The sequence below is a fragment of the Carcharodon carcharias genome, chromosome 15, assembly GCF_017639515.1.
Source record: "Carcharodon carcharias isolate sCarCar2 chromosome 15, sCarCar2.pri, whole genome shotgun sequence".
NCBI classification, from domain to species: Eukaryota; Metazoa; Chordata; class Chondrichthyes; order Lamniformes; family Lamnidae; genus Carcharodon; species Carcharodon carcharias.
Genome location: NC_054481.1, coordinates 17,127,473 through 17,153,460, shown reverse-complemented (window position 1 = coordinate 17,153,460; position 25,988 = coordinate 17,127,473). Strand labels below are relative to the sequence as shown.

At 42.9% G+C, this 25,988-nt stretch overlaps 1 protein-coding gene across 7 annotated transcripts in view; it reads right to left on the bottom strand.

Annotated features, from left to right (window-relative positions):
• Positions 1-626: 626 nt before the first annotated feature.
• Positions 627-25,988, bottom strand: part of LOC121288121 (cytoplasmic phosphatidylinositol transfer protein 1-like) — a 196,020-nt gene continuing 170,658 nt past the window's right edge. For 6 of the 7 annotated variants that reach the window (XM_041206470.1, XM_041206474.1, XM_041206473.1 and 3 more), the window contains one exon: positions 627-3,655. In XM_041206470.1, coding sequence (XP_041062404.1) covers positions 3,390-3,655 — 266 coding nt within the window. In that variant the 3' untranslated portion in view covers positions 627-3,389. Of the gene's footprint in view, positions 3,656-20,717; positions 20,834-25,988 lie in introns of all 7 variants that reach the window. The other variant, XM_041206475.1, reaches the window with a different exon arrangement.

Here is a 25,988-nt window from a genome sequence, read left to right as displayed (position 1 = left end):
CATTTCAGGTTACTTCATTTTTACCATTACAGTGATTTCAGAAGCAACATATAATGCGTAGCGAGTGATTATTTCATCTAAGGTACTTAATCTTCAACCCCATTCTGAATCTGATCGTCATCTAGTTTTTTTTTAAAGGAGTTGAATCAAAGCAGCATTAATTGTTTTTGCTGGCCATCTTTTCCAGATAAACATTACTCTCTAGGGAGCCAAAATTCCTTTTAATCTTCAGCCAGAGCATCATAGAAACGACTACACAACTGAAGCCCTGGGGTCATTTGGCCTGAGCAGGTGGGACTAGTTAAAGTTAGAATCCTTTTTTTTATTATTCATTCACAGGATGTGGGTGTCACTGGCAAGGCCAGCATTTATTGCCCATCCCTAATTTTCTTTGAGAATGTGGTGCTGAGCTGCCTTCTTAAACCCGCTGCAGTCCATGCGTTGCAGGTACACCCACAGTGCTGTTAGGGGAGGGAGTTCCAGGATTTTGACCCAACGACGGTGTATCACAAAAAGAACCTGTACAGCGATGGACTCCTTAAATAAAATAAAATCTTTTGCCTACTTCTTTATATAATGAATAGCAAGTGGATTCAAATACAATAAACAGCCCATCACAAAATCACTGATTTACACATTTCTTTTATTAAAAGAGTAGCTACACGATTGTCTTAATGAATATAAGCAAACCCTTATTCTTCAATACACTTCATGAAGCCTAACTATAACTTAATCCCTATAGTTCAGAACCTAGAACCATTAATACGCAGTAATATATTCATTTACCACCATGAACAACATTTACTATGTAGAAAGCTAAGTCATTCTCTTGACTTCCTATGATATCAAGGCATTCAACTAAAATTATACATCTTCTGTACTATTTACAGCTACTGCAATAGACACTCTTATGAAGGCCATTCATAACTGCTTACATTATATTTCCTTATATACACAATGTTAACTCAGCCTTGCATGATTTCAGTGGGTTATGCAGTCTTTTCTCAGAAGGTAGCAAGTGTACATAGTGCCATTATTTGTACAATCTGTTTCATATAGAAATGGCACAGGTGCACTTTGAAATGAGTCACTCCAATTAAACAGCAGATACAAGAACATGGAAAAATAAGATCAAGGGGAAAAAAAAACTCCGGTTGCCATGGCACTCCCTCCAAGTCATGGCGACCCAAGTAAATTAATAATTAGAGCTGCACCGAAGCTTTTGCAGTCTCTTCTTTACCAAAACCAGAAGCAACATTCTTCATCTTTTCCTCTCAGCCATAACATTGGGTAGTCTAGCCAAAAATTGTGATTTTTCTTAAGGAAGTAAATGATTTTTTTTATATTTTGGTTCTCTCTGAGCTTTATGTCCTTCCTGGGAGGGCAGCCTAGCTAATGCTCCCTTAGGCCAATTACTTCGAGCTGCCTTCAACTGGTGAACAACTCACTCACTGGGGTCTCCCTCCTTTATGAAGGAAGGTCTTGAGTCATCATTCAATGTCTCCCCGCAGTGACGTAGGGACTCAGCCACACGGGGCAATCCAATTTAATTGCTTTTTCAAAGATTATAGGCAAGTATCGTAAATTAACACCATATTAAAAAAAAACATCATGCTACTTCGGTTCAAATGATAACATTTCCAATGATTAAGGAGAACACTTTGATCTCCACCATGTAAAGTCTGAGTGGACAGTGTGGGCTATCGCACTGGATTATTGGAAATATATCAAATATGCAACCAGTTTATTGGTCCATCAACTCTAAATGATCAAAAACCATAATCCAGGTTCTTGAATGAAGCAGTTAATGCAGTTGGAGCCTCCTCGTGGCTAAAACGTTCCGTTTCATATAGGCCTAAAGGAGGGTCCAGTAAAATCATGGAGGGTGGAGTGAACCGGGATCACCATCACAATCCATTGATGCTCTCCGGTCACGTTTCCATACTGTGTCTTGCAAGCATTTGTGACTCAGGAACTGCAGTGATTGGAATGTTATGTAAAGTGAAGTGACTGACAGGTCCTGAGGGTATGTCAAAAGCACTACTGGCTAGTTCAATTGCATGCTACAACATTTGTGGCACCACCACTGTACAATGCACTTGGAATGAGAAATGAAGACAAGAGCACAATAGAAGGATTGGCCTCCGACAATCACAAACATCTTCCTTGGTGCTAGGTATGACTCTCACCAATGGAGAGTTCTCCCTCTGATTCCCATCGGCTTCAACTATATCCAAATTGGGATGGCATGTGACTTTGGGCGGTTGTGGGGAAGCTTCGTTCTGGTTGTTAGTTGCCAAATTTAGATTTGAAAAGCATTCAGATTCAAGAAAGAAGGTAAGACTGAGGGAGGCACGAGGTCTTGTCCTGGAAAAAAAATGAGTTACAGTAGAAACCGAAGTAATGAGTTTTATTAAAATGCAGTTAGAGTGTTGAAAGAGGAATAATGTGTATGAACGACAGATAGGATGGTGTGTATTTGGAGGCAGGAGAAAAGAAGCTTCAGAGCAGCAATCACCATAAAGAGATTAAAATACAAACTAGATCGTGTTACAATGGGAAGTGAGAGGTGGAAGGCCAGAGGTGAGGGTCGACCCAAGTGATGAGGTTAATCAATACCTTATCCAGAAGACGTTAGAAAAACTTCCCCTGACATGGGAATGTTCTTCAAGCCTTGGGAGGACGGAAGCTTTTATAAAAAAGTTAAGAACTGTTGTGCCAGGGACGAGGGAATCAAAATGACTGGAGCTATCGCAACGAAATGGCTCCACTGCAAATACTTTGAAAGCAAATGTAATAATAACATTTATTAACAAACTCAGGAATACCATATTATCACCGCAGCTTACTTGTGTATTTGGTTAGTTGGGAGTCTGGCACGGTGCATTATCCTTATATCAAGTAGTCTTTATCTGCTCGTCAACCAAGAAATCAAGATACACCATGAGCGAACCCCTGTCTAGCAGCAGGCTAGTTCACTCTGCCTTTCCCCTTATGAGCATTGATGGTTAGGTTATAAACTTTGTAAATATGTCACTGAAGTGCATTTATGTGACAGTACGCATTAGCAGTCATGCTCACACTTAGTCCTGAGTCTGTCTAAAAGTCCAAACAAGGAATGATAAAGAGAGTGTAGTAAAATACTGTTAAAGAACATAAGCTCATCCCAAATCCTTATCTCAAATTCAGAATGCTAATCTGATGGCCAGTCAGTATTAATGCAGGCTTGCTGTTGTAAAGGTCACTGCCCAGTATCTTTACAGGCTAAAGCTTTTAAAGAACTCCTTAACAGATGGCTTTTTTTTTTGTTTCAGGTTAAGTAGCATTAGATAAAATCAATCACTGGAATATCACAAAAATGCAGCCTCCCAGCTGGCACGGGGCTGCCATTACTTTTTTGTCGCGCGCTCTCTGAGCTCTGGCAGTGTCAGCATCTCTGGGGCAGACTTTTTCCGCGGTCTGTCCTTTGGCACACTGAGGAAGTCGGGTGGGTCGCCACTGAGCGGTGTGGAGGGCGCACTGGCAGGGGCGCTGCGGGTGGTTGAAGGCTGGGCAGCTTCGCTGATGGAGATAGTGGGGGCCATGATCCCAATCTTCTCGTTCGTGGCTTCCTGAGTTTGCTTCTCATATTCTCGAACTTCGTCCATTGTCATATCTGCAAAGCAAACGAGGGCGGGGTAGAAAGAACAGAGATGAGGCACGTATTGAACCACTGGGGTACAGCAGCGCTGCGCGTTTTGTGACCACCGTTGTTGAAAATCCATCAGCTCAGATTGACAAACGTGCATGCAGTTGCTTAGCAAAGAAACCCCACCATTTTGCGATTCCCTCATCTCCCCAATTTCAGATAACCCCACAAGATTTACAGTCCACCCATGTAATTCAGTGATAGGTCAGGAACATTCATTTGACATTTCCTCACATATAAATATACAGATATCATGGATGACTTAACACACTTCATTTTGGAATGAAAGGAAGGCAGGTCTGCTTGAGACACGTGACTTCAAGGTGATGCTGTGTTCCTTGGTTTTCCTGTACCAAATATAAGAAACAACAACAGGCCCCTCAAGCTTTCTCTGCCATTCAGAAAGATCATGGACGATTTTCTACCTTAACTCCGCTTTCTCACCCTATCCCCATATCCCTTGATTCTTTTAATGTCCAAAGAAAACTGAGGGAGGTTTAAGGCAACTCATTGATCCCAGATGGTTTCAGCTGTTGGTTTCAGAGCAGCTCTGAAGAAGGGTCATACGGACTCGAAACATTAACTCTGTTTCTCTCTCCATGGATGCTGAGTTTTTCCACCATTTTCTGTTTTTATTTGGTTTCAACTGTTGCTGTGCTGCTTTGAAACTTTCAGCCATTGTTACCCAACCTTAGCAGTGGAGAACTTTCTGGAAGCACTGACGTTTTGAAGTTTATTCATTAACATCCTGCTGGATGAGCATATCATCCTGGATGACCCTCAATCTGAAGCTGTCAATCAGAATGCTGTGCCTCCAAATGCAGGTTGGAAGATCTGTTAAAAAGTCTCCTGTACCAGGGAAATCTTGGGCAAGTTTCTAATATGTACTCAATTTATATTTGACTTACAGAGTTAGCATCTTAATTCAGGAGCATCTGTTGAATTCTTTTCTCAATTGCAGAATATGATATACCATTCGTTATGTTGTGATATGATTCATGCTGTAAAATTGTGGGTCTGTAAACAAATGAAAAAGGCTTACCAAACACTTTTCCCCAAAGTTGCTGATTCTGATGAGTCAGCAAATTGTGGGTTCAAGTCCCACTCCAGAATATCGGGCACATGCTCCATGCTGCTATTTGTGGTGCAGTACTGAGGGAATGCTGCACTGTTGGAGGTGCCGTCTTTTGGATGAGATGTTAAACTGAGTCTTCCCTCTCAGGTAGTTGCAAAAGAACTCCTAGTACCATATGAAGAGCAAGGGATTCTCCCCTGTGTCCTCACCAATACTTATCTGTCAACCAACATCAGCAAAACTGATAATTTGGTCGTTATCTCACTGCAGTTTGTGGGAGCTTACTATGCACAAATTGACTGATTGTAGCATCTCCTACACCAGTGACTGCACTTCAAAAGTGCTTCATTGGCTATAAAGTGCTTTGGGACATCTCTGTGGTTGTAAAAGGTGATATATGAATGCAAATTCTTTCTTTTCCCCTTTAAAATCGCATGGCTGCCAGTATTTAGTGCTGCTCTCTGAAGTTATGTGGAACAGTGAATAAGCATGCACACAAACACAGGGCATAGAAACTTGGATCGATCTAAGTGAGGTTTCCTCATCAGAGTACAGCATTTTCCATCTGTAGAAGTAAAAGTTAGTCATATAACTTCTTTCTGAGCTAACTAGTCTCACCATAATTCCTAACTCTAAAAGCTTAGCGACATTAGGCTGAATTTTTCTGAAACCTAATAAATAAAAAAGTAGTTGGAAAATACTGTTTCATGTAGCTTTGTTTAGCGCACTGCACTTACAGATCTGTCCCTGAGAATATTACACTAGTTACATGAATATTTGTATGATTCAGTTGATCACTTAACTGATGTTTACGCAAGTGAAGTTTAAATCTACAGTTACTGTAAATGGGAAAGATATTCAATCCCTCTCTGTGTTTGCTTTTAAATGTGCCCAGAACTAGGTGGTATGGAATTTTAAATAACAAACACACCCATTTATTATAAAAGCAGCTATTACTTTCATTACGGTTTATCTGAATTTCTCTATTGCTCAGAATTAGTGACATACACAAAATAATCTACACTGAAGAACAGGATAGGTTCATCTGTGTTGGCACAGTTTACTCCAACCTCGATGCTGTAAACCATCTGATTACTGAATATTCAGGTGCCGGGAATTCCCTCAGGATTGCTCCCACCACACCGTAAACGCAGGGAAAACTCTGCCGAGTGGCTCCCAACAAACCTTTTACCATAGCAGATCCAAAATAGAGACACTAAGGATGACAAGTAAACTGGACTTGGCACCATGGGAGCCAAAACAACATTTCAAAGGACACAATAAGCCTTCCGAATGAAATTCAAAACTTTATTCAATTGGCTTATTTTGGCGATCATAGAGTGAGCTCAATCTTCTAAATGTTACATGGTGCTGATAGCTCTTTTGAAACACCAGTTTGTCCTGTGCATTGATGTGAACCTTGGCTGATTCATGGCTTCTTAATGATGTTTTAAAGTGCTCGTCCTGATATTTTGTCATCTTGGGTGCAAACCTACTGAATTCCAGTAGAGGGCTCCCAAAGCCTTGAGTTCCAACTAATCCATACTGGTGTTTATGGTCTTCAACAAATCCTTCTATCCCTTTCTCCCTCTACCTAGCTTTCCCTTAAATAAATCCATGTTATTCAGCTCAGCTGCTCCCCGTGGGAGTGAGTTTCCATGTCCTATTCACTCTCTGAGTAAAGATGTTTCTCCTGAATTTCCAATTGCATTTATTACTGATTATCTTATGGTTACACCCCCTATTTTTGGTCTCCTTCACAAGTACAAGGATGTGGACATAAGGGCAAATAAAGATTAAAATGTATTTTGCTTTTTAGATAAAGATCAGCTTTAGCATCCGGCTAAAATTGCAGTCATTGGCAATCTCAATACTTGCTTCTCACTCGCCTGCTCAAAAACAGCAGGTTAACAGTGGGACACTATGGTGTCAGAGAGAATAAGACATTGCTTCCATTTCCCACCCAGTTTCCAGCAGGCCTGATGAGTTAAAATTGGAACCATAATAATCTCAGCTCTAAGTTTTCTTCAGCTTGCATTGTATGCTGTTATAATGCTTAGTTCATTATAAATACATAAAAAGTACAGCTCCTGAGAATGAGTATGTGCTGAACAGCTAAGGGATAGCAATTCACAGACTCAATAAGCAAGAAATCGAGATGGGATATTGTAATGGAAGAATAGGAGACAAAACCACCTGCGATGTGACAGCCCTGCGGGATTGGAACAACTGAAATGGTTTTTTTGTTCTGCTGTTATTTCTCCTTAAACGTGATTTAAGATTACATGTTGAGATTAAAAAGAAAGAAAACATCTAAAGGTTTCATGCTGGAAACGCACAGCAAGTCCAGTCAAAGACAAAAACCCTTGAATATTTCAGCATTTCCTGAAACTTTTGTGCGCCAAAAGAGTTTTTGAGAGTCAGAACATTGCACTTGGGATTCTTCCTTGTTCAGGTTCTGACTGACCCACTGAATATCCACTTTTTAACGAAAAGTTAGCGTTATATATAATCAAGCTCCTTTGGTGATTATAATACCACTCAACAAGAAGTAAAGTAGATGTTTGAATGAAAAGTATTCTTCAGACATCTTTCAGCACCACTGAGTGCTTCTAAATGTATTTCACCTTTTCAGCAAAATACTGTAAAATTATCCTGTCAACTTGTGGTGATAAAGAGAACGCTTACAAAAAGGATACGGCTTCTTTTTAAGAATCGTAATTTCTCACATTAACTGGCAGACTGGCCTCTACATGGAACCCCAACATACTGGTCAAAGCCAGCAGCATTCACTTGTTAAACTGCAGCTATTGGTGCTTCATTAAGATATGTGCAAGAAACACCAGGGATAATAATGTAACGCATATGAAATTATCATCAGCTTAAAGGGCCGAATGCTGCACCGGTGACATTAAACGAATGTCCCTTTATCCGGACGGAAAAGAGAAACTGAGAATAAAAACCAAATGACCATTTTAATCCAGTCACCATCGGTTGTCACAAGGAGGTCTCACTGATCCACAAATAGTGATTAACCTAAACAATGGGATGTAAAACAGGCTGCTGCCTTGACAGTGCCCGAATGCCATGACCAACTTCAGCCTCTAGGAGTCTACAGAAGTCAGGTCGCTGTGATCTGGGGGGAGGCAACACTTGGAGCACTGGGCACTGCCACACTTCATAAAGGACGTACACACGTTGCTGCGCAGTACAGCTAACAAGACAGATTCCAAGTGTGAAATCAAGGCAGTGTGAAAAAAGGTTAGGGAAGCTTAAATCCTCCACTGAGGAAACAGGAAGATTAAGTGACAAAACAAAAACAGAATTATCTGGAAAAACTCAGCAGGTCTGGCAGCATCGGCGGAGAAGAAAAGAGTTGAGTCCTCATGACCCTTCGACAGAACTTGAGTTCGAGTCCAAGAAAGAGTTGAAATATAAGCTGGTTTAAGGTGTGTGTGTGGGGGGCGGAGACATAGAGAGACAGAGAGGTGGAGGGGGGGGGTGGGTGTGGTTGTAGGGACAAACAAGCAGTGATAGAAGCAGATCATCAAAAGATGTCAACGACAATAGTACAATAGAACACATAGGTGTTAAAGTTAAAGTTGGTGATATTATCTAAACGAATGTGCTAATTAAGAATGGATGGTAGGGCACTCAAGGTATAATGAGGACTCGAAACGTCAACTCTTTTCTTCTCCGCCGATGCTGCCAGACCTGCTGAGTTTTTCCAGGTAATTCTGTTTTTGTTTTGGATTTCCAGCATCTGCAGTTTTTTTGTTTTTATTTAGATTAAGTGACACTTCGTTAGGGTTGATAAGATTTTAAACAATGAGTTAGACCAGTGGGAGATAATGGGGAAAAAGTAGGGAAAGGCAAACTCAAAGCAAGATTTCAGAAAAAGGGTGATATAAGTGTTTGGAATAATATACCAGTAATCAAAGGCGCTAACGGAATGTAAAATGCATTTGGATGCTAGGATTGGACCACCAGAGGAATATGCTTCAAAAGGCAGAAAACGCCCCTCAGTTGTTTAATGAAACTATGAAAGGAAGGTTAAAGCAAAGCGGTTTTAAAGCATTACTTGAAGCGTCTTTGGAGCAATCAAGAACTGCTGTAAAGGTAGGTTATGATGTTGTGAAGCTGAGAGGATCATTAGATAGATGAAGTGGAATAAGTGGGTTGTTGTGTTGGTTTACAAGGAGGTGCAATTACGCTAAAATTACCCTGAATCATATTTATCTTCGCTAAATCCCATCATTAATCGTTGAAAGGGCTGGCCTGGCCTAGTGCCAAAGACTGAGAAGCCTGGGACTCTTTAACAAAAACTACGTGTGGGCATCTTCAGGGTGTGCGGAGAGCATTATCTCTAACCCGAGGGGCCATAGTAGGAGCCCATCTCTGTGGAAATTTAAAAAGTTGCTGGGGATGGATAGACTGGGGAACCCTTCTGATCAGAGTTAATGTGTGTTCCGTATGGATTAATGGTAAAGTAGCAGGCTTTGATACTGAATTCTTAAAAAATTGTTAGGAATGGAGGACATAGAGCTTAAGAGTAAGAGTAAACCATTCAGCTCTTCGAGTTTGCTCCACCATTCAAAAAAATCATGGCTGATCTGATTGTGGCCTTAGGTCCACTTCACCATCGCCCCCCCCCCCCCCTCCGATGATATGGAGTTTACCTTTATAGTCAGGTGACAGAGTAGTGGTTATGTTACTGGACTAGTAATCCAGTGTGTTCCAATCCAAGCAGACAGTTTGCGAATTTGAACTCAATTTTAAAAATAAACTCAGGAAATAAAAAGCTGGTGCCAATGAAAGTGACCATGAAGGTGTCTTACTGTGATACTGCTTCACTGTTTTCCTTTAGGGAAGGAAACCTGCCTGCCTTATGTGGGCTGGCCTATATGTGAGCTCAGTCCTGCACTGTCAGCCTAGCAGACACTCGAGTTGTACCAAAGCCACTACCAGTGGATTAGGAAGTCAAGAGTACGAATGAATACTCTCTGCATGCCTGGATGAGTGCCACTCCAACAACACTAGCGATTCAATGCCATCCAGGACAAAGCAGCCCATTTGATTGGCACCCCATCCAAAGCCTTAAACATTCACTCTCTCCACAACTGGTACACAGTAGCAGCAGTGTGTACTCTAGGCAGGATGCACTGAAGCAACTCACCGAGGCTCCTTCTCCAGCACCTTCTAAACCCACAACCTCTGCAATCCCTTTTTTAAAATGTATTCTTTCTTGAGATGTGGGTGTCGCTGGCTGGGCCAGCATTTATTGCCCATCCCTAATTGCCCTTGAGAAGGTGGTGGTGAGCCGCCTTCTTGAACTGCTGCAGTCCATGTGGTGTAGGTACACCCACCGTGCTGTTAGGGAGGGAGTTCCAGGATTTTGACCCAGCAACAGTGAAGGAACGGCAATATATTTCCAAAACAAAAACAGAATTACCTGGAAAAACTCAGCGGGTCTGGCAGCATCGGCGGAGAAGAAAAGAGTTGACGTTTCGAGTCCTCATGACCCTTCGACAGAACTTGAGTTCGAGTCCAAGATATATTTCCAAGTCAGGATGGTGAGTGGTTTGGAGAGGAACTTTCTGGTGGTGCTGTTCCCATCTATCTGCTGCCCTTGTCCTTCTAGGAGCAGAACTTTACGAGTTGGCGAGTGGGTGCGTGGCCTGTTCGCTGACGCGTAAAATGACACACGGTGACGTCGGGGGGGAACTCCCAACGTCACCGCGCCCCATTTAAATTTTCAGGAAGGTGGGGGCGCAGCAAAACCAGCTGCGGGCCCACCGACCTGTCAATGGCCAATTGAGGCCGTTGTCAGGGTCAATTAAGTAATTAAAGGTTGGCGGGCAGGTCAGAAGCCCAGGCCAGAACTAGAAAATACATCAAACTTCACCCATGGGCGGGATGAGGTTTCCTGTAGTCTTTAAAAATTTTTAATAAAGATTTTGTAAAAATTTTGGACTGGTCACATTAGGGGACACGTAAGGGAAATTTTGTTTTTCTATTTTTATCTTTTTTACACGTACAGCCGATCTCCCTGAGGCAGCACTTAGCCTCAGGGAGATGAGTGCGCTCTTTCCTGTGCATACGTGAAAGAGCGCACTCTCGATTTTGGGATCTCCCCCCCTCCCCACCCCCCCCCCAGCCCGCATAGTGCTTCTGTGTGGATGTCACGCTGGGTGGGCCTTAATTGGCCCACCCATGTAAAATGGCGCCGCGTCTCTGATCGGTGGCGCCGAGCGGAAGTGCGCCTATACGTGCCCACTCATCAACTCTGCCCCCCCCCCCCCACCCCCCCAAAGGGGGGAGAATTCAGCCCTAGGTGGTAGGGATGAGTGACTATGGTGGAACCCAATGTAAACATCAGTGAGCAGGCTGCTGCCGAATATATGTGTTGCTTGATAGCACCATTGTCAAGATGAAGAACAAGTGTAGCAGATGCAAGGGAACACCTTCTCAAGGGCAATTAGGGATGGGCAACAAAAACTGCCAGGGGTGGGGGGTGGGGGGCAGCGCCACATCCTACGGACGAAGAATTAAAAAAAGGTGCAGGACCATCTCCTACTTTGGAAGGAGAGCCAATGAGCACTCGAGTGAGACAAGACCAAATCTCAACCCAACAACAGGATTAAACTGAACGGAGCGCAGCTGTCAGTACAATTCAATCTGTTTCCTACTGCTCTTTGATTCATTGCAAAAGGTGAAGTTATGTAAACATGGAATGATAGTCTCTGCCACCCCCTCAAAAAGGAGCTTAATGGTTGTGAGATTGCCTGCCATGCAATCATTTTAACCGATGTTTGCAGGCTCTGTCACTGTTCCTTTTCCTCAGTTTGGATTCACTGCAAGAAAGTTTGCTACACAATCATTCAATCTGAAGCATCATGGTTCTGATTTTGCTTCCCCTCGTTGTCTGCCTTCTCTTCTTAAAGAGTGGCAAGTCACAGAGGTCTGGTCTCAGCTGTGCCAGGAGGCTTATAATCCTTCTCTCGCATGCCATTCGTCAAGTGTGATCACTGAACGCTGGGCATTACCAGGCTACCTAGCTACCAAGGTTAGTGCAGTCAAGCCTGAGCCTGTTTGCGCAAGCACACTGTTCAGCCTGGGTCACATTGTAATCATATGTTATTTGTTAAACTGTCGAACGAGAGAGACGTTCGACGGTTTAACAAATAACATATGATTACAATAGTGCACATAGATCATGGTTACTTCTTTCAGAAGAGGATGTAACCTGCAGTGGGGGAAGCAAATCAGGAGAATCTGCATATGGCAGAAGGGTTGGTCACCAGAGGATGCAACTTAAGTGATTGGCAAAGGTAATCAGAGGGGGAGAGGAGGAGGCTTCCTTTAAACACAGTGATCTGTAATCTGGAACTCGCTGCCTGAAAGGGTAGTGGAAGCACATTTAACAGTAACTTTCAAATGGGAACTGGGGATTATTTTTGAAAGAGAAACATGTTGTGGGCCTGGCTGGGGGGATGGTTGGACAGCTCTTTCAAGGAGCCAGCACAGGCAGGGGTGGGCTGAATGGCCTCCCGCTGTGCTTTATGCCTCAATGCTTTCTGGGGTCTGGGTTAAAAGTTCAATTTTTGCAGTTGGGTTTAATTGCATTTGAATATTCCGGCCAGTCCCGAAATGCGTTATTAATGTGCTGTTCTTAACCTAACCATGGTATTTGATACAGTGAAAGAATGTTTACAAAGCAGCAATTTGGCAACAAAAATCCCTTTGCTTCCAAATTCAGTCAAACAGAGATTAGGAAGATTTTCACGGTTTAAGTAACTAACCCTTGTAACTTTGAGCAAACAAGTCAGTATGGGTTTCATCAAATTACTTTAGTAGAATTGATCTCATAATTCTACACATGTAATCAGAAACAGGGTCAAATATCACTGTGTGGATGAGCTGAGGCCTGAGGGGCACAATGGTTGTGTCACTAGGCTGACTTTGGCAAAGCATCATATTTTTGTATATAAATGTTCACATATAAGTTGCGGGGGAGGGCTATTTGGTCTGGGTTATGAAGAACAGCTGTTCCTGCCCTGGGGGGTGGCGGTGGGGAGTGAGGGGGGTTGGTGGGGGGGGGAAGGGGAAGAAAGGGTGGGGCTGAAGGAGACGTGAGGCGTAGAAGAGGTTGGGCCTGGGCCTGCACGGGTCTGGGTCTGGGGTCTGGGGCCTGGGTCCCAGAAGAGCTCGGCCCCCGAGAGCAAATGGTGGTGCCATCTATGGGGGTCCGCGAGAATCTGGGGTGTGGATCTGTGGCTGGGAAACCCCGATTCGGAAGAATTTGAAATGTGGGGTCTGGAGCAGGATGGCCAAGAGCCCTGGATTTTAAGGAATGATCCCATTAACTGAGGCGGATATCCTGTGGCCCAGGCTGTATGTCCCCGGGACACGGTTTTTCCGGTCAGACTCTTAAATTTTGTGCCTGCCGAATATGTACCTGCGCACTCACTTTGCTCCCTGCTGAAGGTTCGCCAGGACTCCCACCCCTTTGTGCTCTGGTGTGTTCACCAAGGATTCCCGCCCCCAACCTCCCCCAATGGTTTCGCCCAGCACCACCCCACCTGCTCTCACAGGTCTGCTAGCAACCACCCTGCCCCCACTCAGACACTTTCACCGGCAACCCCTGCCCACTCATATGGTCAGCTCGCCCCAAAGTGCCCCTTAATTTCACCCAAACAACACCCCCCCCAGCCCCCTCTTGAGAGTTGGTCACCCTGGCTTGGAGCTGGGAGAATGTGGAAGAGCTGACCTGGGATTTTGGAAACTCAGCCTCTTTACATAGAGAAGCAGGTTGTATTTGGCATAACCAAAGAGCGACGGCGCTCAGGGTTGACTTACAAACCATGTCATATATATTCCATCTGCTCTGGGTGCTGGAGCAGTGTACCCAGTGCTGGAATGTCAGCTCAGGACATGAAACTCAAACACAGCGGCAGTGATCCAGGGCAAACTTTCCTGCTGTTGCTTCTCCAAACCTACATTTGCACAAAAAATCGAACCAGAAAGAGAAAGTACCGCTGTCCCCTTCTTCCACCTCACCCCCACAAGGGTCATCTATCACTTGTTCATGTTGTTCTTGCCAGAGTGCTTACCCTTGGCCTGCTATTACCACATTCTGACCTTAATGCCACCATTAGCACCTCCTTTAGCCAGTACCACTGTCATCACTACCATTAACACCCCTTTGTCCTTTTGTTCATCACATCGTCGTCAATCTCTCCTTTGCCTCTACCTATCACTGGCCTGCTATCAGATTCACCTGCTCCACCCTCCCTTAAACAGTATAAATTTCACCACATTTTTACATCTCTTTAGCTCTGATGAAGAGTCATACAGACTTGAAACGTTAACTCTGTCTTTCTCTCTACAGATGCTGTCAGATCTGCTGAGATTTTCCAGCATTTTCTGTTTTTGTTTCAGGTTTCCAGCATCGGCAGTGTTTTGCTTTTTACATAAATCCAAGTCTTTATTAGTTAAAAGTCACTTCTTATTTTTTATTAGCAGCTTAACTTTTTGAACAAAGCAGAAGATGAGCCTGAGCGAGGAAGGCCTTTGCAAGGGGAAGTCAGCAGGTGGTATTATGGAAGATGGGAGCTTAGAAGTGTTGTAATTCTTTACGAGTATTTAATTTTTTTACGTGTTTATGTCATAAATGTAACTTTTAGAGGCAGTGAGGTGAACAGGAAAATGAGCACGGGGGTTGCAAAAGACAAGCTTTATCTGTCTCAGGGATTTGATTGGTTCCTTTTGAGATGGTTGCCGGTCGTTTGTTCAATACATTTTGACTGATTTGATTTTTTTTTAAATCAAGGAGACAGTTAAACCAAGCAGGACCTTTTTTTGGCATGTGGACATTTTTCCATGCCCTATAGATGGCAGCCAGACCCAAAAGCCTGGATAGTCACATAAGGACTGGGGTTTCTTATAATTGAAGAGCATCCCTGAGGTGCAGGGTTGGGAGTTGATGGGGGGGGGGGGGGTTGGAAATGGCAGAGGTTGGTGGGGGGGAGACTGTGTATAAAGAAAGGATGGGATGTAACCTCTTGACTTTTAAGGGTTGTGCCTGTTGATTCTTGCCAATCCTCGATCATTGGGATCATTAGCATTTTGGAGGTTGGCTCCAGGACGTCTGCTGGAGACTTGGGCCAGGCCGGGGATTTTTGCTTCAATAGCCTCAGACGCCTGCCCATCACCGTGGCGATGCAGACAGCCTCTGGGCTGCTTGAAGTCCTCCCTTTTAAAGATGTTGAGGCCGCCTCTCTGGCCTGTGCAAGGCCTCACTCCGAACATTTACTGCTTCTACAACCTAGGCTGCAAAAATGATTCAGGGCCCCTCGCCCTTTGACCTTCGAACTCTGGGCCGAATATGCACCCCTTTCATCCACCATTCAAATCAGGGAAATTTGCAGAGAATGTGTAGGAGGAAGTCTCTCCCCGATTCGTATTTAATTACCTCATGCCTGCCCAGAAACCCAATTGTCCAGCCCTACTTATACCTGGGCTACCAAAAAGAGGCCTTGAAATTTAAGTAAAGCTTATTAACGTCTGAAGATCTGATAACTGGTCATTTAACGTTAAGTGTACAAGGCTGAGGGAGCATTCACAAGGACATTACTCTTCAATTATATCAAATAGCACACATCCCTTCAGCAAAACTCAGCACATAATGTCTAACGTTAGATGTGATTGTGTGATTGGACAGCACTTGCTAAACAATTAAATAATCCTTAATGCACTAAGAATTACACGAACAACCAATTTAAGATTATCAGTTGGGCTTGCAATATAGCTCACTTAGGCTTGATGGAAACTACATACATACATACGATGGGACCTGCCCTCTGCAGGTAAAAGGAATATGTCGAGGCATTGGTACCTTTTTTAAATTAACAAAAGCATAGGGTCAATATTTGCCCGGAACATTTTACATGGCAACGCCGTGTCCAATCAGAGTCGACTTGCCAACCAATCAGCACTCTTTTTTTCGAGGCTGCACAAGATGCTGCCCCCTTTGAAATTTGGTTTTCTTGTGTCTGTCCCGATGATTGCGAGACATAAAGCTTCAACAGCGTCTTTCTCTCCAGCAATGCTCTTCGAGCAGAACTTTCCCCCTATCGGCGGCTGCAGCCCCGACCCGAACGGGAGTAAAATAGTGTGCGATGATGTCGGGCAAGTGTCCTGACATCTTCGCGCAGTCTTGCATTTGTCATGAAGCTATTAATGTATATATTATTGGAAAATATTTTCCTTTTAAAATAGAGGTTTACTCTGTGGGTGTGGCTTAATTGAATTAAAGCCAGCTAGTCTGGGTGCTTTGATGTGTATTAGTTTTGAGATGTAAGAGAGATAGCGTACATTTTCATTTCTTGAATAGACCATTCAAGAAGTAGGGTGAAAACTACCACCCAGCTAGCAGATACCAAGCAATATGTTTATATTATTAATAAAATTGGTGCTATGAAAGGGGTTTTATTATTAAAAGGTGAAGTTCAAAGAGGCTGGTGATACAATGAGAATTTACATTCAATGAGCGGTACTAGATATAACTTCAGCAGTTTTATGCATGTAGCACAGAGGCAACGTGAGATCAAAGCAGCTGTAAGCCTCCAACTGGCTCCACAGGAACCAAAGTGAAAAGAACCTCATTTTGAATTCGTAAGGTGAAAATGCTTTGCCTGGTGTTTGGTTAAGTCTATGGGTTGCTGTTGCCTTAATGGAGATTAGTTTGGGAATTTGTTAAAAGTTATGATAGTAGTACTTTGTAGCCATGTATTTGTGTTTAATGTGTTGTAACTTATTAAAATGTTTCATCTCATTTAATATAAAACCTCTCGAGAAATGGTGGTCTGATTCCTGAAGCTATACATTTAAGAAATATTACAACTAAGAAGATTGTGGAGGAGTTAATTCAATATTTCAAACAATATGGTTTACCTAAAGAAATACAATAAGATCAGGGGTCAAATTTCATGTCACAGCTGTTTAAGGAAGCAATGGACAGCTTGGGGAGAAAACAGTTTAAATCAACAGTTTATCATCCGGAGTCATGAGGAGCTTTGGAAAGATGGCATCAAACTTTAAAAACTATGATGAAAGCACACTGTCAGGATTATGTACAGCATTGGAATATAGGAATTCCATTTCTGTTATTTGCTATTAGAGGCACTCTTAATGCTTTGATTGGTTTTAGCCCTTTTGAACTAGTTTATGATCATGAGGTAAGGGGACCACTGAAATTGATTCACGAGAAATTGGTGGGTCAAAATTCAGAAACTCATCTCCTGAATTACATATCAAATTTCAGGGAAAGATTGAACAGAGCATGTGAGTTGGCTGGGGAACATTTAAAGATATCACAGCAAGTGATAAAAATGAAAGCAGATAAGAAGGCCAAAATTCGCAGTTTTGTTTCTGGAAAGAAAGTACTAGTTTTGTTAGGTATTGTTTTGCGAGATTTAGTGGGCCTTATAGGATTGAAAATAAATTGAGCAAAGTAAATTATTTAATAAATACTCCAGATAGAAGAAAGAAACAGAGGGTGTGTCATGTAAACATGCTTAAAAAGTACTTTGACAGGGAAGAGGAACAAAAAGAGGTGTTAGTGATGGTGGATGGTGAGAAAGAGGTAGAAGTGCAAGACTCTGAAATTGGTTTTCCTCTAAACAAATTGGATAATGAGGGGGTGCTTGAAAATTTAAATGAAATACTAAGTTACCTTCCATACAAGTGTCAAAGTGATTTGGGAAAGCTATTGCAGTCACACAAACCTATTTGTGGAAATAAGTTGGGAAAGATACATTTAGCTATACATGATGTACGTATAGGAATATCACCTACAATAAGGCAACAACCTTATAGATTAAATCCAGAAAAGTTATCATAAGTACAAAAAGAAATTGATTTCAAGTCTCAAAATGATATCATTGAGTCTAGTTGCAGTAGCTGGAGTTCGTCTATTGTATTGGTACCGAAACCAGATGGGACACAAAGATTGTGTGTGGATTATAGAAAGGTGAATGCGGTGACTAAAGTGGATTCATATCCTATACCATGGATGGAGGATTGCATTGAGAAAGTGGGACAATCGAAATTTATCACAAAGATTGACTTGCTAAAAGGATATTGGCAGATACCGTTGTTGGAAAGGGCAAAGGAGATATCAGCTTTCGTAACGCCAAGTGGACTATATCAGTTTAAAGTCATGCCATTTGGTATGAAGAATGTACCTGCGACATTTCAAAGACTGACAAACAAAGTAATTGCGGGTCTAAGCAATTGTGCTGTTTATATTGATGATCTAATTGTTTTCAGTCAGACGTGGGAGGAGCATTTACAACATCTAGAAGAATTATTTACTCAACTACCAGAAGCTAATTTGGTGATGAACTTGGCTAAAAGTGAATTTGTAAAAGCGCAAGTTACGTATCTAGGCCATACCACGGGACATGGTAAGGTGGCTCCAAGAGATGCGAAAGTCAAGGCTATCGTGGATTTCCCCGTGCCTACAACAAAATGAGAAGGTTTGAGATTTCTGGGCATGAATGGGCTTTACCGGAAATTTGTACCAAATATTAGCAGAGTGGTTGCTTAACTGACCGAACTATTAAAAAAGAACAAGATGATTCAATGGACACTGGAATGTCAGAAGTCATTTGATAGTTTGAAAACTGTATTAACTACGACACCAGTGTTGGCAGTACCCAATTATGCCAAGCAATTCAAATTGACCATTAACGCAGGCGATATAGGCATTGGGGCTGTACTGTTACAAGATGATGACACTGGAATTGAAAAACCAATAGGGTATTTTACACGGAAGCTGAGTGTACAACAGAGAAGATATTCAATGATCGAAAAGGAGTTTGGTGTTAGCATTGCAGCATTTTGAAATTTATGTTGCAAACAATTCATCAGGGACAATTGTTTATACAAACCATCGTCTTTTGAAGTTTTTGGACAAATTTCAAGCTAAAAGTGCAAGGCTTTTCAGATGGAGTCTTTTAATACAACCATTTAATCTATGTATTAAACATGTTGCTGGAAGAGAAAATCTGTTCACAGATGCATTATCAAGAGTTTGAAGCTTAAAGGAAAATGGGGCATTTAAAAACCTGGGCACTGAACTAGAGTGATGGCTGTTGATACCAAGGACTTAGGTGTGTATATATATATATATATATATTATAAATATATATATTGTTGTGCTAATGCATGCACCCGGTAATGTAACAGTGTAATAAGTATAGGAGATAGTGTGAGATGTGTTATTAAAAATGAAGCCATCTTTTAGAATTATGACAGTTCATTTTCTGATAAGGAGGGGAACGTCCTGAAGCTATTAAAGTATATTTAATTGGAAAAATTTTTCTTTTAAAATTGAGGTTCACTCTGTGGGTGTGGCTTAACTGAATTAAAGCCAGCTAGTCTGGGTGATTTGATGTGTATTCGTTTTGATATGTATGAGATAGCGTGCATTTGCATTTTTTGAATAGAGCATTCAAGAAGTGGGGTGAAAACTACCACCTAGCTAGCAGATACCAAGCAATATGTTTATATTACTAATAAAATTGGTACTATGAAAGGGGTTTTATTGTTAAAAGGTGAAGTTCAAAGAGGCTGGTGATACGATGAAAATTTACATTCGATGAGCAGTGCTAAGTATAACCTCAGCGGTTCTGTATGTGTAGAGCAGAGACAATGTGAGATCAAAGCAGCTGTAAGCCTTCAACTGGCTCCACTGGAACCAAAGTGAAAAGAACCTCATTTTGAATTCATAAGGTGAAAATGCTTTGCCTGGTGTTTGGTTAAGTCTATGGGTTGCTGTTGCCTTAATGGAGATTAGTTTGGGAATTTGTTAAAAGTTATGATAGTAGTAATTTGTAGCCATGTGTATATAGTTAACGTGCATAAATTAATAATATGTTTCATTTAGTTTAATATAAAACCTCTTGACAACGAGTGGTCTGATTCCTGAATTTAGAGTTGCATCTCAAACATAACACTTAAAATTACAGGTTATGACAGTTGTTTAAAGTTTCCCTCTGGGATGTTTAAATAACAAAGCTTTACCAACTGCATTGGGTATAACACACTATTTCGCTCGGTGGGCGCGAGCGAGAGGCAGCAGCGCACTTGCCGACAATTAAGAGGCCTACGAAGGCCCTTAATCAATTAGATAAATCGAATTTTTTGCTGCCCGTCCAACTGTTCGGTTGGCAGGTGGGTGAACAGGCAAGACAGCCTTTGCATTTTTAACGAAACCTGAGGCCCGGGCGGGATGAGGTTTCAGACAGTAAATTTTTAAAAAAAAAAACAAAAAAAGTTTTTAGAACTCATTTTGAACATGTCCCTGCTCATGTGACAGAGTCACATGAGGTGACATGTTTTCCTTATTTTTGAATTCTTTCCTCTTGATGTTAAAAATCTCCAGCTCCCTGAAGGGAGTTTCCACTGAGCACCTTCCCCCGCACATGCGCACACTTCAGCACTTAGCACTCCTCCCTCCCCACCCCCCCACCCCCCCACCCCCATCCCGGTAGTGCTGAGCCTATCAGCACGTGTTGTAGGCTGGCTGGTCACTAATTGGCCAGTCAGTGCAAAATCGTGGAGGCACCCGCTGAACGAGGGTCAAACATCCCTCCATTCATTTCCAAATCCTTGAGTTACTGCTGGTCTTAGAGGTGTGGGAAGCCACGAAACAATAATTTGCTGCATTCAGGTGCTGTAAAAAAGAAACCCTTAGAGGCTTAGTGGTATCTAGACCTTAAAGTTGAATGATGCCAAGCTATTTTGTATAAAACCCTTACAGTTTGACCACAATCCTTGAGAGGCCCGGTTCAAAGCGTAATTCCAAAAAGATATAAAATAAAGTATGTATATGTAAATACACATAAAAAATAATAAAGGAAGCAAATAAATCATAAAAAAACATACATTTGTCCAACAGAAACTTTACGGGTCGGGGGAAGCAGGGGCCTGTGATCCAATTTTTTGGTTGGTTTCAACTTGCATCTGGCTCTCGAATTTGCGGACTTCCTCCAAATTCAAATCTGTGAAAAGGTCAAATAGGCTGCTGACTGCGGTCATGTATCCCTTCAGCCGATTCAGTAAAGGAGGGGAGAAAGTAAGTTACAAGACGGAGCAGCTGTCACATTAGTAAAGAGCCAGTGAGAAATGTTGGGTGTTAGTATTTTTTTATTGGAAAGAAGCAGAAATTGGAAAAAAACAAATTGAAGATTTTTCAGAGATTGGCAAGCGGCGATGAAAGTACGCTGAGCTTCGATCGAAGATTAACTTGCAGCGCGAGGATTGCAACACTCTCTTGTGTTGCAGCTGCAGGCACGAAGTGCAGATTTGGTAATCGAGAAGAGACATTTCCTCAGAGACCCGAGGATTCAGCTACTGTGCACTGAAGAGACTGGACAGTGGGCTCTTTGACCCAGACTAATAGATAGACTGTGCAGGTCAGGGTACAATATTGTAAAATTGGAGAGGTGAGAAAAGACGGCTGGTCAATCAAGTCTGCCTTGTGCTTCAGGATGGCTGGGGATTTGGTGGGACTGAACACCTTTCTCCTTGTCCTCCTCCTGCTCCCCCTCGCAGCCCTGTACATTTTGCCCTTCAATAACTGGCCGGAGCAGATTGCTGCTTTATTGAAGAACTTGCAGGAATTTTCACACTGACATTTTAATCGATGAGGATTGAACACATCCCACAACAGAATTGCTTGGCTAGACTATCAGATTATCTCCTAGGCAATGGAGACAATTTTACCTCCGTGCCTTTAAAAATGATTCATTGTTACCACCTTTACCTCAGCCAGCAGTGTTGACCAACTGTGGTCAAGAGGACAATCCTCTGACAAATTCCTCAACATATCCTGGCCAATTTTATCCCTCGCTCAACACAGTCAAAAAAAACAACCTGGTCATTATCGCATTGCTGTTTGTGGGACTTTACTGTGTGCAAATTGATTGCCGCATTTGGAATGCCCTGAGGTTATGAAAGGCAGGTCTTCCTTTCTACTAATCTGCACATAATTAAATGCAGCCACAGTATAGACAGGTTTAAAACCAGTGTCAACTTTTCCCATTGCATCCACTACAAAAAATATTTTTCAAATAATGTATCTAAAAATTCAACTGGCCCTCCAAATCACTCTTACCCCAAAGAGTGCTATTTGGAAACATCGCAATGCCTTCTTGTTTTAGGGCTTTTCTGCATCAAATCTGAAGGTAATTTGAAAAAAAAAATCAGAAAATAAGAGGCTGGAATCAGTGAAAGCGAGGCAGCTTTGTTGGATCGTCATTAAAACAAAATTCAAACTCCTTCACCAGTGTCCTTCAGGGAAGGAAACCAGCTGCCCTTACTCAGTCTGCCTCATAGGCAACTCCAGTCCCATAGTGACCCGGTGGGCCACCTAATTAACCCACCATCACCTTCTTGGAGTAACTCCGGAAGGTAATAAATGACGGCCACGCCAATGATGATTACACTGGGAGATTGAAATCAGAAATCACCCAGTTTTTTTTTATATATATAGTCGATACCCGTGCAGACAAGGTACCATTTTGAATGTAAAGGTCCCTTTGCACATCTTTTACATGCCAGGCCCAGTCTGGGGCATCGAGTGTTCCATTTATCAAACTGCAAATGTGTCATAACGATACAGACTTTGGGAAATTTATAGAAAACATGGGAATAATGGCAACTCTCATGCATTTATTTCTTTTCACACAGTCACCGGGGAGCCTTCCATTCTGCAATGATCACCTGTCAGTGTTGGCAAAGCTCTCTCTATAAAGCTCTGAAGGCGTGCTCTGTTTTTCTAGAAATTTTTCTCTGGGAAAGTACCCAAAAAAAAACCCAGCACATCAACTGGGAGTCTGATGGAACCCACAGGGGATCAATTGCCTCCCAGGTACAGCTGAACAACTCCACTATCAGCTGCACAATTGTTCTACCAACTCTTGGTTTGGAGGGGGCTGGTGGGGTGGGGATGGGTGGGGCACTCAGAATCCAGCTGCTGCAATGCAGTGGCCAAATGTCTCTCCAGCCTCTTAGGCCCCGTTCAGGGCAAGCGTCAGGTGCCAGTGGCCTACCCTAGGGTAATGACTCCAAGCTCAGAAAGCTGCCAAAGCAGTCGACAGGAATTTTGGGGCCTAAATAAATTCCCAACAGGAAAATGATCATATGGAAACCACGCTGAGCACTCATTCTTGGATAAGGAAACAGGGAAGGAAGTGGAAGCTGAGCGTTAGCCTGTGGCCCTGCACCGGTGATCTCTCAGCTTGCCACGGTGCTTTTAACATGCATTGTCTGCAATACACCTTTAAACAAGGACAGGCTACACAGGGAAGATGAGGCCAGAAGATCATCTTGAGGAGCTGACAGCTGCACGATAGCAGCCGCGGCCAGGGATCAAGTTAACTAGCCCACGGCCACAGCTGGGGGAGCTATACATTGTGTGGGAACAGACTAACCTTGGAGAGATAAGACCTGTTAAAGAGGGAGGGGGAGTTTGTGAAGCAGGAATATTTGCAGGGTTATGAGACAAATTGTTAATCTGATTATGCTGCTATTTATCTACCTAATTAAATATGCATCAAATAGAAAGCTATTTGTGTGGTTTAAAACTTTAATTATCTCTCTCCTTTACGCAAATTTATAAATGCCTAGCTCCACAAGGAGGAACTGAATCATTCTTAATATCTGCATTAGCAGCAGGCGGCTGCTGATATTTAACTGACCCAACATATCTACCGGTTACAAATCTGCTTTATTGCACTGCCCTCGGTCTTCTGCACTACAAAAACCCTCATTAAGGATTTAGCTGGTCCCAAGGTCTATTTAATTAGTTGGGTTGAAAGGTTTAGCATTTTATCCACTTCACTTTTCTTTTTCACTCCTGGGGTGAGAGTGTTGCTGGCTGGGCCAGCGTTTATTGCTCACCCCCAAATGCCCTCAAGTAGGGGGTATTGAGCCGCCTTCTTGAACTGCTGCAATGCCTGTAGCCAGTGCTGTTGGGGGTGGGGTGGTGGGGGGGGGGGATGTTCCAGGATTTTGACCCAGTGACACTGAGGGAATGGTGATATAGTTCCAAATCCTGTGCTAAAATCTCTCACAATCAGCCACACTGAAAAGGCAAAGCAACGGATTTGCTGCAGTTTTTCAAGTCCAATTTCTCCAGAGTAGGGGGTTTTGCTGTGAAGCTGCATGGGATTCCTATTGTACACTCCTGTTATTTACATCCCTCAATAGTGCTCAAGGATTAAAGCGGTTTCTGATTTCCAATTTAGCTTCTCAACCTCTTGGTGGGAACTTTCTTCATTTTATGTTTTTTTTTTAACTCATTCTTGGAAAGTGAGTGTTGGTGGCCTGGCCTGTATTTATTGCCCATCCCTAATTGCCCTCAAGAAGGTGGTGATGAGCTGCCTTCTTGAACTGCTGCAGTCCATGTGGTGTAGGTACACCCACTGTGCTATTAAGGAGGGAGTTCCAGGATGTTGACACAGCGACATTGAAGGAACGGCGATATGTTTCCAAGTCAGGATGGTGAGTGGCTTGGAAGGGAACTTGCAGGTGGTGGTGTTTCCATGTATCTGCTACCCTTTGGCATCGGTGGTGGCAGGGGTAAATATTTAAGGTGGTGGATGGGGTGCCAGTCAAGCGGGCTGCTTTGTCCTGAATGGTGTCGAACTTCTTGAACGTTGTTGGAGCTGCCCTCATCCAGACAAGTGGAGAGAATTCCATCAGAATCCTGACTTGTGCCTTGCTGAACATCTTGTGAAGATCCGTTATTTCTTGTTACAGGAGAAGAACCCTTTGCCCAAATGGGCTTTCTACTAGCACAGGGGAATTTCCTCCCTATTTCAAAGAGACAGGACAATTAGGGGGAAGTAGGATAAGAACCTGAAGGATATGTTGTTACCCTTTTCATGCCTCCCTCCTTCACTCATTCATTGGACTGAATTTTCCGGCCCATTGGAGATGGGCTGGGAGGTGTGAGGGCTGACAAGATGGCAGCAGAAGGTGTTGGGATCATAAGCTATAGGGGAAGTAGGCCATTCAGCCCGCTTCACCATTCAATAAGATCATTATTGGATTGTGACCACGTTCCTGCCTGCGCCCCCCATAGCCCTTGACTCCCTCGTCAATGAAAACATCCGTCTGACTCATCGGAGAGACCAAGGTCTTCCTGTCGTCATGGCATATTGCCAGTGGTGGGGACTTTGACAGCATGGCCACCCCCAGGCAACCAATTAAGGGTCACATCCCTCTTCCATGGGCATAGTTTAATGAAGAATTTACATCCATTTGGTATTCAACCACACCTTCAATGTGTAGACGAGTCTAGCCTGTTGGCAAGATGGAAGCACTGTGCCCTTGTGATCAATCACCCAGAGTAGGGAGGAAGAGATACTCACTGGTCCAGTCCTTAGACAGGGCAACATCACCTGTCAGCTGGAAACACTGCAAAGGTTACAGCTGGATAAGAGAAAAGAATGAACACTTGTTCTCCTGTCACCTGAATCATTTGAAGGTGAAATGGTGGGCCCTATACAAAGGAGGAGGGAATGGACATGTTCTACGTCTCAAATTCAAAGCACAGGGGCAGTTCTAACCCAACCCTCTCAGGAAACTGATGGGATCGGGTGCAACGCTAACTTAACAACTCCCCCCGATTTCACCCTCCGTCTAAGTCATCCAATCTCGTGGGTTTCTTGCCTGGAGTGATGGGTTCAAACGCCAAGACGTGTTTGCCCGATGCAATAAGAGAGGCAGGGCTGCAGCGCTTGACAGAATTTGTTTCAGTCAGGATGGAAGTCTGTTAACTCCAGTGTCGTTTCAAGCAGAGAAACCCAAAAATTTTAATGGAAACAGTGCGAACATCAGATCTCGTGGGCTTACCTCCACAGTGCCCATTTTGGGACTACTGTCAAGATGATCAAGCGCTCTTGTTAGTAGAGGTTAGGAAAGGAAAGCACGGGTGACAATCATAGTTATTTCAAGATCTCAGGGGAAATGCCACATCCAAAAAAATGGGGCAGCAATATGATTTGTTCATTCAATACTCCTGTAGAATATTTTGACAGGAGCTAACAATCAGATCTCTGGCATTTTAGTGCAAGTGAGCGATTAGCAGCAGAGAATGTTAAGAGCTTTGCTTCATTTGCCAGAACGGTTTGACAGGAGACAATATAA